At 47.1% G+C, this 19290-nt stretch overlaps 1 protein-coding gene across 2 annotated transcripts in view; it reads right to left on the bottom strand.

The window, feature by feature from the left end:
- PI4KA (phosphatidylinositol 4-kinase alpha) overlaps positions 1-19265 on the bottom strand; it is a 125233-nt gene extending 105968 nt beyond the window's left edge. For both annotated transcript variants that reach the window (XM_073674958.1, XM_073674967.1), the window contains exons 1-3: positions 19088-19265; positions 2794-2910; positions 2422-2515 (exon numbers count right to left, since the gene is read on the bottom strand). In XM_073674958.1, coding sequence (XP_073531059.1) covers positions 2422-2515; positions 2794-2910; positions 19088-19192 — 316 coding nt within the window. In that variant the 5' untranslated portion in view covers positions 19193-19265. The remainder of the gene's footprint in view (positions 1-2421; positions 2516-2793; positions 2911-19087) is intronic.
- Positions 19266-19290: the final 25 nt, after the last annotated feature.

Below are 19290 nucleotides of genomic sequence, written 5' to 3'. Positions count from 1 at the left end.
TGATCACTAGCGGACTTTCACTTCTCCACCATAAATGGACCCCAGTACTATTGATCACTAGTGGATTATCACTCCCTCCTCCTAATCTCAGTAGCTGGTTTTTGACTCTCCAGACCACACTATGCACACCTTATCAATAACCAAGGATACCTCCTTACTTATCCTTATCACAGCGCTGTATAGCATCGGACGCCATGGACCGCATATGCGTTCCACCGCTTCCGGAAATCACTTGTCATGTGACCGGAAGTTGCGGCACATGTGATCTGCAGGACCTGCAGGTCCTTTAGGCAATAGCATGGTGCGCTCCACTAGCATAGAGCACGCCTCCACTGGAACCACCAATAACACTGCGCGGCACGATATATAAGGAGGCAGTTCCACATGTCTTCCACACCACGTGTAGCCCGGTCCATTTCCACCCCAGGCACAGGTATGAGATCTGCAGTGAGCTAATGGGACCACATGTTTGTATGTGTTAGCGCCGACTATATATGTTGTTTGGAAGTATAATCCTTATTCTTTATCGTATAGGAAGCAACGAGTTCCCTTCAACTCCAATTTTGCTTTAAGCAGCATTTCCAAACTGGTAATATGAATCCTGTTTAATTTTGTCAATTTTCTGTATTGGGAGATTTTTTGGCTTCTCATGGTGTTCAAGTCTTAAATTTGGCCAATTTGGTCCGCATATGGTTTCCTCTATATATTCGGCTTTCCTCTTCAATACCACTCCTTCACTTGTATAGATACATCAAAGCTTTGGTGCACCATCATATGTAGACACCATCACAAGTTGCTATTTAACCTTTCTCTTGTTTCATAGTACCCGATGACATATCATGTTACAAAACTAAATTTATTTTTGTATAAATGTATATTTGCATTAATTAATTATTTGTTTGCTTATATCTAGTGATGACCTTGAAAAAGACCGATCCAAAGGTCGAAACGTTGGTTTATTTCAAGGGCTTATGCCCTCTTTTGTGAAACAAGGGGCACATGCTAATAAAAAAAAAATTCTGCATATTATACATACTGGAGTGCCGAAGTTTATTTCTTATAGTGCAGTCCAAGTAATGCCAACGATAGTCCCATGGCGATCTGGGTCAATTCTACAGCAGCGACATCACCAATCATGATGACACTGCTGTAGAAGACAGCAGTGTATACTGACAGGGGTGTAAAATCACTCGTCAGTATACATGCTGCTGCAGGAGGTCACTGGGGTTGATCACCTGAAGATCAGCTGATCAGCCCGGGTGAACTTACCACCATGGGAGAATTCTTGAGAATGTTCCCATGGGGAGGTCACGTGACAGATCAGCTTATCGCTGACGTCACCGCAGGTCCTGGCAGCTAAGTACACTGCTGGAAGCGAGCACTCATTGGCTTTAATTGAAATGCAGCAAATTCGCAAGTATAGATATTATACCTGCGGGTTTGCTGCGGTTCAATGCAAGTCAATGGGCGCGAATTTGCGTTGGAAATGCCCGAACAATGGTCATGCTGCGTTTTTTACCGCAATGGTAATCCGGAGTGGAAATTTCCGCATCATGTGCACAGCACATCCGGATTACCATTGCTATACCTGGCAGACCTATTAACAAGCGTTTTCGCAGCATTTCCGCGGCGGAAAAACCACCGCGGAAACGCAGTAAAAATGCTTTGTGTGCACATAGCCTAAAGATTCAGCATTGACTTTTAGGATTGCTACTTCCATTATGTGGCAACAGAGTTTCAGTCGTCTTTCTAGAGACTATTTGCATGTCTGATCAAGGCAAGATGCAGCATCACAGCCAGCTGTGTAAAGGAGTTACACAAACTCTACAGCACCAATATGATAGAATTTTTACAGTACTTAATGTGATCCTAACTTTTATCTTTTAAATTTATAGTTCAACATTATCTACACATGGCAGACTCCCTTATACAGTGGGAACAGGTATCAGTGCTCTTTTAGAGATTGCACAAAATATAGATTTATTACTTGCTATTCTACAGTCTTTCCCTGCATTTATTCGTCAGGGCTGACACAGAGCTGCCACCGTGGACTAAAGTGCACTGTAATTATATCTTGTGGTATCAGCTACCATGCTGTGATCTTTTCATTGCATAACTTATACAATTACCAGTATAATACACTTGCTTTTATTAAACTTTATGCGAGTCCTATCCATATGTACTTTTCCTTTAACACAGTTTGGCCTCTCTCTTTCCCACGTTTCGCCTAGTTGTTCTAGACTTCTTCTTGGGGTCTAGGCTAATTAAAATATATATATATCCCCTGAACATGCAATATAATAAGCTTGTGATAAATTCAATTTATAGTTTTGTGAAGCTCCAAAGATCTATAAGAATGACTGCCACTAGTTAATATAGTCATACAACCGATAAAGTAAGGTTTTGGGAGAATAAATATACCCTTGTTTTTTCGAGATGTGCTCTCCTCTATCCATAACACCTTTGGAAGACCCCTCAGCAGCTTCAGCAGGTATGGTACAATATTCTCTTTGTGCTGAAAATAAACATAAAAAACATCAATAAGAAAAAATTCAGGGAACAGTAGTGTTTGGTTCACAGATCGTCCTCATAATTTTATGAATAGTTAAGTAAATATTAAAAAGGCAACCCCTGTCTATATGTCCAATAAAAGTATATGGACCAAGTACAGAGAGTGATCAATGCTCTACTTCTATTCTGGCTGACTCAGCAGTTTGTACGGGGAGACAATCTATGTAAATGATGAAATAAAATAATTAAAATAGAAATGTAAATGGTAATCAATCCAATTACCTGAAGATCAGATTCAACCAGGAAAATTCCCAAAGCAATAAGTGCATCTCTGCGCCTCTCATCCAGGTGAAAAACTCCATGAAAGTCAACAGGGCACATGCATAGCAACTTCTGCACCTATAGGAAGACAAATGAGAATCTTTATATATCCAGTCGGACCCCACAAAGAGACATATGAAAAAAGAAAATGTAAATAAACGACAATAGAAATTAATTCAAAGAGACACAAGCCAACCGTGTAGGTGGTGTGACGACGTCCTCGGCACATCTGCAGGTGAAGAAGGTTTCTACACTGAAAGAACATCATGTGCTAGCTTCTTATTAGAAGTAGAAATCTGTAATTATCTGATCATAAATTATTCCAAAATTGTGTACAGGATGCGGAAGACGACCATTCTTAGATTGTCGAAAAGAAAGCAATGGACAAAATTATATTTCATGCTGCTTTCTGCTGGTATATGAATATTTAGCTTCTGATAAATTAAAAAAAAACATGGAAAGTAAACAAATTAAATATGTGAAAGAGGGCCATCTTCGCAGTCCAGGATTCACAAGTCTATCCAAAAAGGAACACGTTTCTCCCAGGAAAGCCAATCAAAATATATGGGATAGATAACATGAGAGAAAACCATATTGGTGGCTGTGATATTGGAGCACTACTGATTTCTAGATCTTTAGGTTATGTACACATGGTGCGTTTTTATGGGCTTTTGATGTGATAAATACAAGCGGAATTGCCCAAAAAACTCATTGCAAACCTTATCCCAGCATTTTCTATGAGATTTTGCAAGATTTGTGCACATGATCAGGATTTTTCCCTACAGAATTTCATGTGCTCTAAAAGAAGCAGCATGTCCATTTTTTTTGCATTTTTGCCTGCGTTTTCCTATACAATGCATTGGAAAAAACGCATGGCAAAAATGCATCAAAAACGCTGTGCGTTTTAGCTGCCAAGAGGTGCAGAACCTTGAAGAGACGCTGAAGAAATTTCTGGAAGCAAATACTGATCATGCACACATAACCTTAGATCTTGAATGATGTGGACATCCTTGAGGACTTTTTTCTTCACAAGGTACAGTTCCCATGAGGAGTTCTTGAAGCTGCATATTTTTAGTGCATAAAAAAAAAAGATTTACCATTCCAGCCATGTAGACGGGGTTCACAGAAATCCCACACCCACTGTACTTTTCTTGTCTTAACGTCACGCCTGCCACAGCGAAGCATGGCGGTGGCTGCGTCACGCCTGCCGCAGAGAAGCATGGCGGAGGCTGCGTCACGCCTGCCGCAGAGAAGCATGGCGGCGGCTGCGTCACGCCTGCCGCAGAGAAGCATGGCGGCGGCTGCGTCACGCCTGCCGCAGAGAAGCATGGCGGTGGCTGCGTCACGCCTGCCGCAGAGAAGCATGGCGGTGGCTGCGTCACGCCTGCCGCAGAGAAGCATGGCGGTGGCTGGGACACACCTGCCGCAGAGAAGCATGGCGGTGGCAGGGACACACCTGCCGCAGAGAAGCATGGCGGTGGCTGGGACACACCTGCCGCAGAGAAGCATGGCGGTGGCTCGGTCGTGCCTCCAGGGAAGCATGGAAGATTCAAGAGAGGCCATCACAGGCTCCTGACTTGAACTCAACAGAAAATCTTTTGAAGAATTTGAAAAATGCAGTTGTAGCACTCATACCTAAGAATATTAGTGAACTGGAGGCCATTACCCAAGAAGAATGGGCCAAGATTCCTCAAGAACACCATAAGAAGCTGGTATCTGGCTATGCATCACAGGTTGAATAATTATAAGCTTGTAATAATTATTAATAGAGGCATTTCTTGCTGTATTTGGAAAAAACATTTCTTATATTAGTTTTTTTATATAATCAAATTGTTCTCATTTGATTGGTTTATTGCAAACAGCAGAAAGTTATTATTATAACGCCATTTATTCCATGGCGCTTTACATGTGAAAAAGGGTACACATACAAAAACAATTACAATGATCTTTAACAAAACGTGACAGCGACTGGTACAGGAGGAGTGAGGACCCTGCCCGCGAGGGCTCACAATCTACAAGGATGGGTGAGGATACAGTAGGTGAGGGTAGAGCTGGTCATTCAGTGGTATGGTGGGGCGATGGTTACTGCAGGTTGTAGGCTTGTCGGAAGAGATGGGTCTTCAGGTTCCTTTTGAAGGTTTCCACGGTAGGCGAGACTCTGATGTGTTGGGGTAGAGAGTTCCAGAGTAGGGGGGATGCACGGGAGAAATCTTGTATGCGATTGTGGGAAGAGGAGATAAGACGTGAGCAGAGGAGGAGGAGATCTTGTGTGGATCGGAGGTTGCGTGCAGGTATGTACCGGGAGACTAGGTCACAGATATATGAAGGAGACAGGTTGTGGATGGCTTTGTATGCCGTGGTTAGGGTTTTGAACTGGAGTCTCTGGGCAATGGGGAGCCAGTGAAGGGATTGACAGAGAGGAGAGACCGGGGAATAGCAGGGGGACAGGTGGATTTGTCAGGCAGCAGAGTTTAGGATAGATTGGAAGGGTGCGAAAGTGTTGGAAGGGAGGTCACAGAGCAGGAGGTTGCAGTAGTCGAGGAGGGAGATGACGAGGGCATGCACTAGTGTTTTTGCAGATTCATGGTTGAGGAATGTGTGGATCCGGGAGATATTTTTGAGTTTGAGTCGTCAGGAAGTGGAAAGGCCTTGGATATGTGGTTTGAAGGAGAGTTCAGTGTCCAGGGTTACTCCAAGCTGTCCCAGGCCAAAGGTGTAGATGGAGAAGAGCAGGGGTCCTAGAACTGAACCTTGGGGGACACCAACAGATAGGGAGCAAGATGAGGAGGTGGTGTTTGAGTGGGAAACACTGAATGTCCTGTCCGTTAGGTATGAAGAGATCCAAGATAGGGCCAAGTCTGTGATGCCGAGAGATGAGAGAGTCTGTAGTGAGAGGGAATGGTCCACTGTTTCAAAGGCAGATGACAGATCTAGGAGGAGGAGGACAAAGTAGTGTCGCTTGGATTTGGCTGTTAGTAGGTGGTTGGTGACTTTAGTCAGGGCAGTTCCAGTAGAATGGTGCAGCCGGAAACCAGATTGGAGGCGGTCAAAGAGAGAGCAGGAGGAGAGGTGGGAGGACAGTTCAAAGTGGACATGTTGTTGCAGTAGTTTTAAGGCATAGGGGAGTAATGATATGAGGCGGTAGCTTGTCAGAGAGGATGGGTCAAGGGAGGGCTTTTTGAAGGTGGGTGTAATCGAGGCATGTTTGAAGCATGAGGGGTTGACACCAGCTGTTAGTGACAGGTTGAAGAGGTGGGTTAGGGTTGGGATGAAGATAGTGGTAATGAGGTGAGACAGGATTGGGTCAAGTTCACAGGTGGTGAGGTGTGATTTGGAGAGTAAACAGGAAACTTGATCTTCTGTAATGGTGGAGAAGCTAGTTTTGGAGGAGGAGGATTGAGTAGGTGTGAGGAGGGGCTGGGGGCACTTTAGGCAAAAGGTTTGTCTGATGGTGTCAATCTTCTGCTTGAAGAATAAGGCAAAGTCTTCAGCTGAGATGAGAGGAGAGGGAGGAGGAGAAAACTGAAAGTGTTAAATAGCTTTTTAGGGTTGTGAGACAGGGAGGATATGAGAGATGAGAAGTATGTTTGTTTTGCTGCAGTGACTGTGGACTTGAAGGTAGTGAGGGACTGTTGGAATGCCATGAAGTGCTCATTGGAGTGGGACCTTTTCCATTTACGCTCAGCGACCCTGGAGGCCCGTCACAGTTCTTTGGTTAGGCTGGTGTGCCAGGGTTGCCTGTTGTTTGTGCGAGCTTTGGCATGTGTGAGGCGGGGCGACTGAATTGAGAGCTGCAGCTGTTGTGGCGTTATATAAAGCGGCTACATCTGCGTCATGTAAGGAACTGATGTCTGTAAGGCTGCATGCCCACGATGCATTTTTTAAGCGTTTCCGCAGCGGCAAAAACACTGCAGAAACGCTTAAAAAACGCATGGTAGAAGGCCTGCCATGTTCCCCAACGATAATCCGCATGTGCAGTGCAGATGCTGCGGAAATTTCCGCTGCGGGTTATCATTGCGGAAAAAAACGCAGCACTACCAATTATTCTGCGGAAGTGCTGCGCTTTTGCCGCCATTGACTTGCATTGAAACGCTTGGATTCCGCATCACTGCATCTGTATATGCGGAATCCAAGTGTTTCAATGTGCGGATGGTACCCGGGTCTAGAAGAGAGGAGACTCTCATCCGGACCCGGGTACCATAGAACCTGTAAAATAAAGAATAAAATAAAAAATAAATATTATATTTACCTTCTGATGGCCCCCGGTGTGCTTGTCTTCGCTTGCCGGCAGATCGCGATGGACTGGAGGACCTGCGCTGACATCATAGTCATGTGACGGGTCACGAGATGCTGACGTCGGCAGGTCCTTCAGTCTACCGTGATCTGCCGACAAGGGAGAACGGAGCGAAGCAAGACTCCGGGGGCCATTGGAAGGTAAGAATTAGTGTTGAGCGAACATGCTCGACACTGCTCGGTACTCGCCCGAGCATCACGCTACTCGGGATGTTAGGCGAGCACCGAGCATTTCCGGGTTACTCGGGCGGGAGCTCGGGTCTCCGCCCTGCATGTTTGGTGCTCTTTACAGAGCCAATGAACATGCAGGGATTGCCAGCCAGTCACTGTAATGCCGCAGCCATGTTGTTTGTGGGCATTACAGTGATTGGCTGGCCGCACAGCGTCACCTCCCAGACGATCAGCCCGTCATGATTGGTGTGTGTGGATGTCTGTGCGGGTGTGCACGGTGTCTGTGCGATGTCTGTGCGGGTGTGCGCGGTGTCTGTGCGATGTCTGTGCGGGTGTGCGCGGTGTCTGTGCGATGTCTGTGCGATGTCTGCGAGTGTGCGCGGTGTCTGTGCGATGTCTGCGAGTGTGCGCGGTGTCTGTGCGATGTCTGCGAGTGTGCGCGGTGTCTGTGCGATGTCTGCGAGTGTGCGCGGTGTCTGTGCGATGTCTGCGAGTGTGCGCGGTGTCTGTGCGATGTCTGCGAGTGTGCGCGGTGTCTGTGCGATGTCTGCGAGTGTGCGCGGTGTCTGTGCAATGTCTGCGAGTGTGCGCGGTGTCTGTGCAATGTCTGCGAGTGTGCGCGGTGTCTGTGCAATGTCTGCGAGTGTGCGCGGTGTCTGTGCAATGTCTGCGAGTGTGCGCGGTGTCTGTGCAATGTCTGCGAGTGTGCGCGGTGTCTGTGCAATGTCTGCGAGTGTGCGCGGTGTCTGTGCAATGTCTGCGAGTGTGCGCGGTGTCTGTGCAATGTCTGCGAGTGTGCGCGGTGTCTGTGCAATGTCTGCGAGTGTGCGCGGTGTCTGTGCGATGTCTGCGAGTGTGCGCGGTGTCTGTGCGATGTCTGCGAGTGTGCGCGGTGTCTGTGCGATGTCTGCGAGTGTGCGCGGTGTCTGTGCGATGTCTGCGAGTGTGCGCGGTGTCTGTGCGATGTCTGCGAGTGTGCGCGGTGTCTGTGCGATGTCTGCGAGTGTGCGCGGTGTCTGTGCGATGTCTGCGAGTGTGCGCGGTGTCTGTGCGATGTCTGCGAGTGTGCGCGGTGTCTGTGCGATGTCTGCGAGTGTGCGCGGTGTCTGTGCGATGTCTGCGAGTGTGCGCGGTGTCTGTGCGATGTCTGCGAGTGTGCGCGGTGTCTGTGCGATGTCTGCGAGTGTGCGCGGTGTCTGTGCGATGTCTGCGAGTGTGCGCGGTGTCTGTGCGATGTCTGCGAGTGTGCGCGGTGTCTGTGCGATGTCTGCGAGTGTGCGCGGTGTCTGTGCGATGTCTGCGAGTGTGCGCGGTGTCTGTGCGATGTCTGCGAGTGTGCGCGGTGTCTGTGCGATGTCTGCGAGTGTGCGCGGTGTCTGTGCGATGTCTGCGAGTGTGCGCGGTGTCTGTGCGATGTCTGCGAGTGTGCGCGGTGTCTGTGCGATGTCTGCGAGTGTGCGCGGTGTCTGTGCGATGTCTGCGAGTGTGCGCGGTGTCTGTGCGATGTCTGCGAGTGTGCGCGGTGTCTGTGCGATGTCTGCGAGTGTGCGCGGTGTCTGTGCGATGTCTGCGAGTGTGCGCGGTGTCTGTGCGATGTCTGCGAGTGTGCGCGGTGTCTGTGCGATGTCTGCGAGTGTGCGCGGTGTCTGTGCGATGTCTGCGAGTGTGCGCGGTGTCTGTGCGATGTCTGCGAGTGTGCGCGGTGTCTGTGCGATGTCTGCGAGTGTGCGCGGTGTCTGTGCGATGTCTGCGAGTGTGCGCGGTGTCTGTGCGATGTCTGCGAGTGTGCGCGGTGTCTGTGCGATGTCTGCGAGTGTGCGCGGTGTCTGTGCGATGTCTGCGAGTGTGCGCGGTGTCTGTGCGATGTCTGCGAGTGTGCGCGGTGTCTGTGCGATGTCTGCGAGTGTGCGCGGTGTCTGTGCGATGTCTGCGAGTGTGCGCGGTGTCTGTGCGATGTCTGCGAGTGTGCGCGGTGTCTGTGCGATGTCTGCGAGTGTGCGCGGTGTCTGTGCGATGTCTGCGAGTGTGCGCGGTGTCTGTGCGATGTCTGCGAGTGTGCGCGGTGTCTGTGCGATGTCTGCGAGTGTGCGCGGTGTCTGTGCGATGTCTGCGAGTGTGCGCGGTGTCTGTGCGATGTCTGCGAGTGTGCGCGGTGTCTGTGCGATGTCTGCGAGTGTGCGCGGTGTCTGTGCGATGTCTGCGAGTGTGCGCGGTGTCTGTGCGATGTCTGCGAGTGTGCGCGGTGTCTGTGCGATGTCTGCGAGTGTGCGCGGTGTCTGTGCGATGTCTGCGAGTGTGCGCGGTGTCTGTGCGATGTCTGCGAGTGTGCGCGGTGTCTGTGCGATGTCTGCGAGTGTGCGCGGTGTCTGTGCGATGTCTGCGGGCGTGTGCGGTGTCTGTGCGATGTCTGCGGGCGTGTGCCCCCGTCCACCCGTGCCAGCAGGATCAGCTCGATGGGAGCAGTAGTTCCCATCAGCCTGATCCTGCTATATAAATTGCCCTACTGTGTCCCCAATAAATTTTAAATACATGTCATTGGTGGCCAGTGGTTGCCTACAATAAATTAGTTCATACATTACCTGTCCCCGCCGATCGCCACCTAAAATAAAGTAAATAATAAAAAACTACACCTATACTCACCTAGACACCTAATTCCCCGAAGCCATCGATCTCCTGTAATAAAATAATAAACCACAACCTTATCCTTACCCCTCCGTAGTAGTCCACGAGTGTCCCACGAAGATCTCCAGTTTAGGGCAGCCACATAGAATGTGACCGCTCTCAACCGCTGCCGCCGCTAGAATGATGGGGCCGTAAAGCAGCCCCGTCATTGCATAAGCGGGTTCGCCGGAGTTCAGGCAGCGCTGCTCCGGTTAGCTCCTTTACGGCCCTGCTGTATCGTGAGAAATTCCCACGGTACAGCAGTGCCGTAAAGGAGGTCTCCAGAGCTGCGCTGCCTGAATGCACTCCGGTGACCTCAGTCAGTGGCTCCCGCTGCCGGGAGCGGACGTGTTCCCGGCAGCGTGAGCTTACAGCAGCCATGCACAGCTGTCACCATCTCCAGATGTGACAGCTGTGCATGGGAGATCAGCGCAGGAACGTGGACAGGTAACTATTTTTTTTTAGTAAACTAAGAATTAAATAAAAGGGTGTGTTTTATTTCAAATAAATAATTTTTTTCTGGGTGTAGTGTGTTTTTTATTTTTAACACTTTGTAGGTTAGTAATGGGGGTGTCTTATAGACGCCCATTATTACTAACCTGGGCTTCATGGCAGCTGGCGCTGACATGAACCCCACCACTATTACCCCCTGCCACTGCACCAGGGCAGCGTGGAAGAGCGAGGTTAAGTGCCAGAGTTGGCGCATCCTATGGATGCGCCATTTCTGGGGCGGCTGACGGCTGGTGTTTCCAGCCTGGGAGGGAGCCAATATTCATGGCACCCTTCCTGGGCTATTAATATCAGCCCCCAGCTGTCTGCCTAGCCTTTGCTAGCTATTAAATAGGGGGTACCCCACGTCATTTTTTGGGGGGGGTCCCCCATTTTAATAGCTAGTAAAGGCTAGGTATTCAGCTGGGGGCTGATATTAGTAGTCTGGGAAGCTCCGTGGGTATTACCCACTTCCCAGGCTTCAAACATCTGCCCCAGCCGTCTGCTTAACCTCCGCTAGAGCCTAAAATTATGGGGGATCCCACGCCAATTTTTTTTTAAATAAATCCTATATTTTAACACTAAATGACATTTGAGGACTTAATAAAGATGCAGTCCCTAAATTATTATTTATTTTTTAATTAATTTTTCCCAAAATTTTGACGTGGGCTTTGCCATATTTTTGCATGCCAGCCAGGTACAGCATCCAGCTTCTATGAACGCGCCATTTTCCGGGGTGGCTGCGGACTGCAATTTGCACCGGGGGGGGGGTGGGCAGAAAGCTTGGGCCTCCCTGCGCTGCAGATTCCATCCCCCAGCTGCCTAGTTGTACCTGGCTGGACACAAAAATAGGGAGAAGCCCCACGTATTTTTTTTTTTAATTATTTCATGAACTTCATGAAATAATAAAGAAAAAAAGGGCTTCCCTATATTGTTGTGTCCGGCCAGGTACAAATAGGCAGCTGGTGGTTGGGGGCAGCCCGTTCCTGCCTGCTGTACCTGGCTGGACACAAATATAGTGCGAAGCCCCACGTCAATTTTTTTTTCATTATAAATAATTTAAAAAAAATTGACGTGGGGCTTCGCACTATATTTGTGTCCAGCCAGGTACAGCAGGCAGGAACGGGCTGCGCCCAACCACCAGCTGCCTATTTGTACCTGGCCGGACACAACAATATAGGGAAGCCCTTTTTTTCTTAATTATTTCATGAATTTCATGAAATAATTAAAAAAAAAAAATACGTGGAGCTTCGCCCTATTTTTGTGTCCAGCCAGGTACATCTAGGCAGCTGGGGGCTGGAATCCGCAGCGCAGGGAGGCCCAAGCTTTCTGGGCCCCACCCGCTGCAAATTGCAGTCCGCAGCCACCCCGGAAAATGGCGCGTTCATAGAAGCGCCATCTTCTGGCGCTGTACCCAACTCATCCAGGGCCCTGGTGCGGTGGCTCACTGGGTAATAAAGGGGTTAGGGCCAGCTTGGCATTATCAGTTGGCCCTAAGCCCGAAATTCATGGGGTCACGCCAATATTAGACATGACCACCATGAATTTCTAGTAAAGTATTTAAAAAAAACACAACACCCAGAATAAAGTCCTTTAATTGAAATAAACACACAATTCTTTATTGTTCTAAATTAAACCATACTTACCATCACGCCCATTCCAGCTGAAGCCAACGATCTCCTGCAATAAAAGAAAAATAATAAAGCAACCTCATCCTTACCTTTCCATGGTTCCCAGGACGGCTTCAGCTCTGCTACATCGAGATGACAGGCTGGACCGCAGCAGAACGCTGCCATCCAGCCTGTCATCCCGCAGACACTGAAAAGCGCAGGCATGCTTGCGCTCCTCAGTGTCTCTCTGTGACGGCATAAAAATGAGCCGAGGTCATGTCTAATGAACTCTGCTCACCTCATGCACGTCACTGACAGCGTGGGAAAATTCTCCTGCACTCAGCGCTTCAGCGTGAGAATTTTCCCACGCTGTCAGTGACGTGCATGAGGTGAGCTGAGTTCATTGGACATGACCTCACCTCATTCACGTCACTGACAGCGTGGGAAAATTCTCACGCTGAAGCGCTGAGTGCAGGAGAATTTTCCCAAGCTGTCAGTGACGTGCATGAGGTGAGCCGAGTTCAATGGACATGACCTCGGCTCATCTTTATGCCGTCACAGAGAGACACTGAGGAGAGCAAGCATGCCTGCGCTTCTCAGTGTCTGCGGGATGACAGGCTGGATGGCAGCGTTCTGCTGCGGTCCAGCCTGTCATCTCGATGTAGCAGAGCTGAAGCCATCCTGGGAACCATAAAAAGGTAAGGATGAGGTTGCTTTATTATTTTTCTTTTATTGCAGGAAATCGTTGGCTTCAGATGGAATGGGCGTGATGGTAAGTAGAGTTTAATTTAGAACAATAAAGAATTGTGTGTTTATTTCAATTAAAGGACTTTATTCTGGGTGTTTGTTGTGTTTTTTTAACTTTGACTATGGGGTTAGTAATAGGGGTGTCTTATAGACGCCTCTCCATTACTAACCTGGGCTTGATGTCAGCTGGCATTATAAGCTGACATCAACCCCAACCCTATTACCCCACTGCCACCGCTACAGGGCAGTGGGAAGAGCGAGGCTAAGTGCCAGAAATGGCGCATCCTATGGATGCGCCATTTCTGGGGCGGCTGACGGCTGGTGTTTCTAGCCTGGGAGGGGGCCAATATTCATGGCACCCTTCCTGGGCTATTAATATCAGCCCCCAGCTGTCTGCCTAGCCTTTGCTAGCTATTAAATTAGGGGGGACCCCACGTCATTTTTTTGAGGGGGTCCCCCATTTTAATAGCTAGTAAAGGCTAGGTATTCAGCTGGGGGCTGATATTAGTAGCCTGGGAAGCTCCGTGGGTATTACCCCCTTCCCAGGCTTCAAACATCTGCCCCAGCCGTCTGCTTAACCTCCGCTAGAGACTAAAATTACGGGGAACCCCACGCCAATTTTTTTTAAAATAAATCCTTTATTTTAACACTAAATGACAAGTACAGTAATCAACACTGTCACTGTACTTCATATATGTGACTGACATGTTTCTATCTATCTAATCTATGTGTGATGCTCTATTCCTTCTATTCTAAATTGTCGGGTACAGATGCTGAATTGCCGGCCGGCTTTTTTAAAGAGACAGTGCATGAAAACACTATTATATTTTTAAATAAATCCTTTACACTAAATGACAAGTACAGTAAGCAACACTGTCACTGTACTTCATATATGTGACTGACATGTTTCTATCTATCTAATCTATGTGTGATTCTCTATTCTTTCTGTTGTAAATTGTCGGGTACCGGTGTATGCCGCTGCTGAATTGCCGGCTTTTCGCGTAATACATTCTACATTATTCTTAGTTGCTTTCCTTCATGTAGAATTAACCTACAAGGAAAGAAAGGGTTTATTTTCATTCCGATATTTGTGTCCCATTGACTTGCATTGGTTTCCTGTATCGGAATCGGCGATATCCGATACTTTTTGGGTATCGGTTCGATCCAATCCAATACGATATTTCCTGATATCGGAAGGTATCGCTCAACACTATCCTTAACATATTTCACAGGAAAGCACTTTCACTTTTGTTTTTGAACGTTTTATTTTGAGCCTGTAAAAGTGGCTTAATACCTCTGACCACGTTGTTGACAGCAGTGACCTGGGGGTCAGAAATGCTTCCTGGGGCGATCCCCATGCTGTCCCCATGTCATTTGAGCACTGTCACTATCGTTTTGGGCACTTGTTAGGCTTTTAAAAGACTGCCGGGGGAGCCGCCGCAAAAATGCTCGAGTCTCCCATAGACTAACATTGGGCTCGTTGCTCGGGTCGAGCACCCGAGTATCACGGCGAGCTCGGCCCGAGCTTCGAGCACCCGAGGATTTTAGTGCTCGCTCAACACTAGTAAGAATAGATTTATTTTTTTTTTTTTTTTACATTCTTTTACAATCACACTATATAAATCCATGCCGTTGACTTGGAAAAGTTGTCAAGCACTTTTCCAAGTGATGCTAAAATCGCTTGGAAAGCGCTTGTCAACCCGCATGCGAAAATGCATGTGAAGAATGCTTCACTTCCGCATGTCCCTGGCAGGAAAAACGCATGTACAATCCACATGTACAATCCACATTCATTTTTTCTGCCAGGGAGATGCATTAACGCTCAGGAAAAAATCCTGAGCATTTCTGCATCGTGGGCACATAGCCTAAGGCTGTGTGCCCACGTAGCGTTTTTCAAGCGTTTATGCTGCGGAATTTCCGCAGCGGAAACGCTTGTGAAACGCTAGGTAATCCGCACCCCATGGTCCCCAAGGGGATTCCGCATGTTCTATGCACATGCTGCGGATTTTTCCGCAGCGTTTATGCTGCGTACAAAAATCCGCAGCATGTCATTTAATTTTGCGGAAGCGCAGCGGAACTCCCGCCATTGACTTGCATTGAGACGCATAGAAACTGCGACTGTACATTTTTACAAGAGGCTTCTATGCGTCTCTATGTGCGGATGGTACCCAGTTCTGGAGGAGAGGAGACTCTCATCCAGACCTGGGTACCATTCTACCTGTAAAAAAAGAATAAAATAACAAATAAAGTTATATTCACCTGTCCGGCGTCTTCTCTCTGAATGCCGGCATCGCTTGAGTACCTGCGGTGACGTCACAGTCATGTGACCGCAGGCCCTTCACCGCTCTGTCTCGCGATGTGCCGGCAACCCAGAAGAAGCCAGGACGACCGCTGCAGCCACGCCGGGGCCTCGGGGGTGAGTATAGCTTAATTATTTGTTTTAATTTTTACGGTCACACTATATAAATCCATGCTGTTTGCATGGATTTATACAGTGTGACCTAGTTGTCAAGCACTTTCCAAGTGATACTATCGCCTGGAAAGCGCTTGTCAATCTGCATGTGGAAACGCATGTGAACCCGCATGTGGATCCGCATGTATTCTGCAGGAAAAACGCATGCACGGTCTGCATGCGTTTTTTCTGCCAGGGAGATGCAGAAATGCTGCAGAAATTTTCTGCTTCATTTCTGCATCGTGGGCACATAGCCTGAGAGGGAGAAAGGATTCAGAGAGTGAGTGTAGGTCAAGGTGTTTAAGATTTCTGTAAGGGTGTGCAAGTTTGTGGAGTGGGGATTGTTGCCCTGGAGGGGAGAGGAGAGGGCAGAGAATGTAAGTAGGTTGTGGTCAGAAAGAGGGAGGGGTGAGTTTGTAAATATTGCTAACAAACCCAATTTGCAGTAAAATGTGAATACTTTTGATTGCAGCTGTATTTGCAACTAAACACACTAGTTTACAATAGGCCAAACCCAACAATTTTGGCAGCACCAGTTGACCTTCCAATGTGTATGGAGGCCTCCCAACTCTCCACCAACAGATCAGGTCAGGCAGCTTAGGGGTACAGACTTATGTTCTCGAGGTGGATGCAACTGTAACACCAAAATCTATTGATGCTCTTATGAACATTTACTATGCTATTGAACGCTTAGTAAATATGATATATTATTAAATCCCCATAAAATTAATGGATTTTAAGGGCTCTTATTAAGAGATAAAGAATTGTTGGTATCCACAAAATGGAGAGAATTAGGAGGCGCTAAATTCCCAAGTGAAATGTCTGCATTCCTTCAATCGTAGATAACATTCCAAGGGTTATCATGCTACCTAGGAGAAATAGTGCACAAACAGCAGGATTCATCGAGAAGCAGAATCCTGGAAATATCATAATACTTTAGATGTTTTAGATAACTTGTCCTCACTTATTAGACGATGGTCATCTATTCCCGCTCAGACTAAATGACATTCTAATGGGACAAGATGGATGAGGGCAAAGACAGGGCACGCTTGTTTGGATATCACATGTTCTACATCCATCAGATGCCGCAGAGCGTGAAGGCTCTGCAGCCAGCAGGTATCTTATATAACAGTAAGAAGACAATGGTGACTTATTCATCGGGGGATATAGGATGCCCAGCGATGTGTATTTAAACACCTCATAAAACATGGTGGAAGATTCATTACTTTATTTCTGCTCTCAATAGATCAGATATTCTAATAATATAGTAACAGTTTCCAGTACAATAATCTCTCACTTGTACAAATGCCTGCATCGCTCAAAGCAACTCCGCCATGACAGCAACTGATTATTTTTCCTTGCGGATTTAAACAACCAAAACATTTTCATTATGTCAATTATTTCAGCATTTATGCAGCGCATTTCACGAGAAAGAAAAAGCGCACAAAAAAACGAGTCAAAAGCACATTTTATACAGAGTTTTCCTGCCAACACTCTGGTCTGTGCTGAGAAAAATCTGCTACAAATACTCAACATGTGCATATAGCCCAAGGCTCCTATTCAAGAATGGACATTTCTCTGTATTCAGTATGCAAATTGTCTCTTCAGAGAGGACCAGAACTCTAGTGCCACCTACAGGAAGTAGCAATCCTAAAAGTCAATAGTGACCCTTTAAAGAGCCTTATCACATGACTTGGGATATAAGCCAGAACCAGAAACTCAATTTGCAGACACTGTGTTTCGGGGTACTGCCCCTCATTAGTGCAAAGTGTGAGATCTGGTTTGGCTGAATGAGAGGCATCAGACCGGTATCTAAGGGGTAACATTTCTCCTTGCGGAGAGAGACATGTTTTCACCTGGTTAAATCCAAGGTGACCCGCGTCAGTGCAACGTCTGAGTTCTGGTTTGGCTGGGTGAGAGGCATAACACAGTGTCTGCAAATTGAGTTTCTGGTTCTGGCTTATTATGTCATGTGATAAGGCTGTTAAAGGGTTACTATTGACTTTTAGGATTGCTACTTTCTGTAGGTGGCACCAGAGTTCTAGTCCTTTTCCTCTCTGAAGAGACAATTTGCATATTTTCCAGAGGAGCATTGCAGCTTTAAAAGTCTCCTCACCATGACATGCCTAACATGTCGCTCTCCGCAAGGAGAAATATTACCCCTTAGGTGTCTGTATTCAGTACACTTTCTGTACTGAAAAAAAACAAAACAAAAAGACACTACAAGCCAATACATACAAGATACAATACAATATTTCCTAATAAAATTTACTAACGTTTAATGTCATACAGTAAAATCAGACAATGGTTCAATTGACAAAGTCTGTATATTATAAGAGCATATATCCTGTACGAAACCATTAGTGAAAGTTACAACTACCAATTACAAAAGAAAATGTAAGCACACCGGGGGCAGAGGGAACATGATTTAATAGGTTATTTTAGTAATTTGTGATAATATCTAGTTTTGAGCGCAAGTGCTCGGGTATGCACTGAATATCACGGTTGTTCAAGTGAGATGTGAAATAAGCAAACAATTGCAGCAAAAAATAATCTAGTGGGCACCACTGGAGAAAGGGATAATTAAACAGGCGTTGCTTTGGTTTTTTTTAATCCCATTTCCAGATACATACATTATTAGATCTCTTTGACCTGATGGGGCTGTTGTACTTTTATTGAAAGTCCAAGTCAGAATAATCCTTTATTACTTTTTGAAAGCTTTCCCTTCTGATATTCAAATGTACAAGTAGGCCTGGATTCATCAAGACTGGTGTGAACATCACCGGGGATGTTGGAGTCAGACAATTCGGATTCATTAAGAGGCGCACGCACTCAGAGACTGGAGTAAGATTTCTGGAGTTAGGTACATCACAGCTTGTCATGAATAAGAGCGGTGGCCTCATTGCCCCCGTTCTGCCCATTTTCGGGAAGCTGGTATAAAAACGTCAAAAGTGGCAAAAATTCTGCTACTTTTCAAAGTGATTTTTTTTCCAGAATTCTGGCGTAATCACTTTCATGAATCAGGGACTAAGAACACTTTCAAAGATTACTTTACAGCTGTTCTGACATGGATGGTTAAAGTACACCGGTCTCATCAGGTCTAAGCGATCCATTTAATAATGTATAAAAGCGCGTATAATGAGATCTGGTGACAAGTAGACAAAGCTGTGTTAATGGTGTCACTGAACGATAAATCACAAAGACAAAATAATTGTTTCTAATGATGGAGAAGTATTCCCAGTGGTCGGAGCCACCATCGGACCTGATCGCTCATTATACACCTCATTTATCTATCTGTAAGTACATAGCTTTCCTTTTTTCTCATTGCCTCAAACGTGGCCTGTACTATAGTTCAAAGCTGCATTTACAGTTGTACAGGCTTCGGAGCTGAAATCTCCCCGCAATCATTGCTGCACAATGCTCGGCTTTTGCTGCGATCTCCACTACTCTGTTATGTCCCCACCTGTCCATGCACAGTAACGTTCTGCACATATTGGGGTCTCTGTCGCAGTCTCATCATATATAAGGGGCCGCATCAGTCACATTGGTGCTATCATTACTGATCCATAACCCCTATACGATGATGAGAATGCTTCTCCCTACCATCATCATCATCATCACCAGTCAAAGTAACCTCTGATCCCACCCAATCTCTGGGATGATGCTCACTGACAAGCCCCCCAATAATCCCTACAGAAGGTAATGAATGGAGCCCAGGCGCTTCAATCCTCCAACCCCGGCAGGTAAAGGGTTACCCTTACTCCCACCTGTCAATCACACGATTCCCCCCCATCACTCGGAGTACTCTCCCCAATACACGGCCCAGGCTCACCTTCTCTAAGGCCGCCGGTCTCTGCACTGCCAGGGAGCGGGCAAGGGACAGCACTGTGTTGAAATAAAACCCCCGGGAGCTACTGCTGCCCCTCTTGGCCGCCATGTTCCTCCCGGAGCCGTCAGATGACGTCAGCACTCAACATGACTAGATCACATGACCATTGGAGAAGAAGCGGAGGAGGGCGACCGTCCCTCGTTACT

Source organism: Phyllobates terribilis, unplaced genomic scaffold (genome assembly GCF_046119375.1).
Source record: "Phyllobates terribilis strain yellow unplaced genomic scaffold, ASM4611937v1 Scaffold_1__5_contigs__length_1240528914, whole genome shotgun sequence".
Classification (NCBI taxonomy): domain Eukaryota; kingdom Metazoa; phylum Chordata; class Amphibia; order Anura; family Dendrobatidae; genus Phyllobates; species Phyllobates terribilis.
Note: the sequence above shows the minus strand (reverse complement) of the source record. Positions and strands in the feature narration are given on the sequence as shown.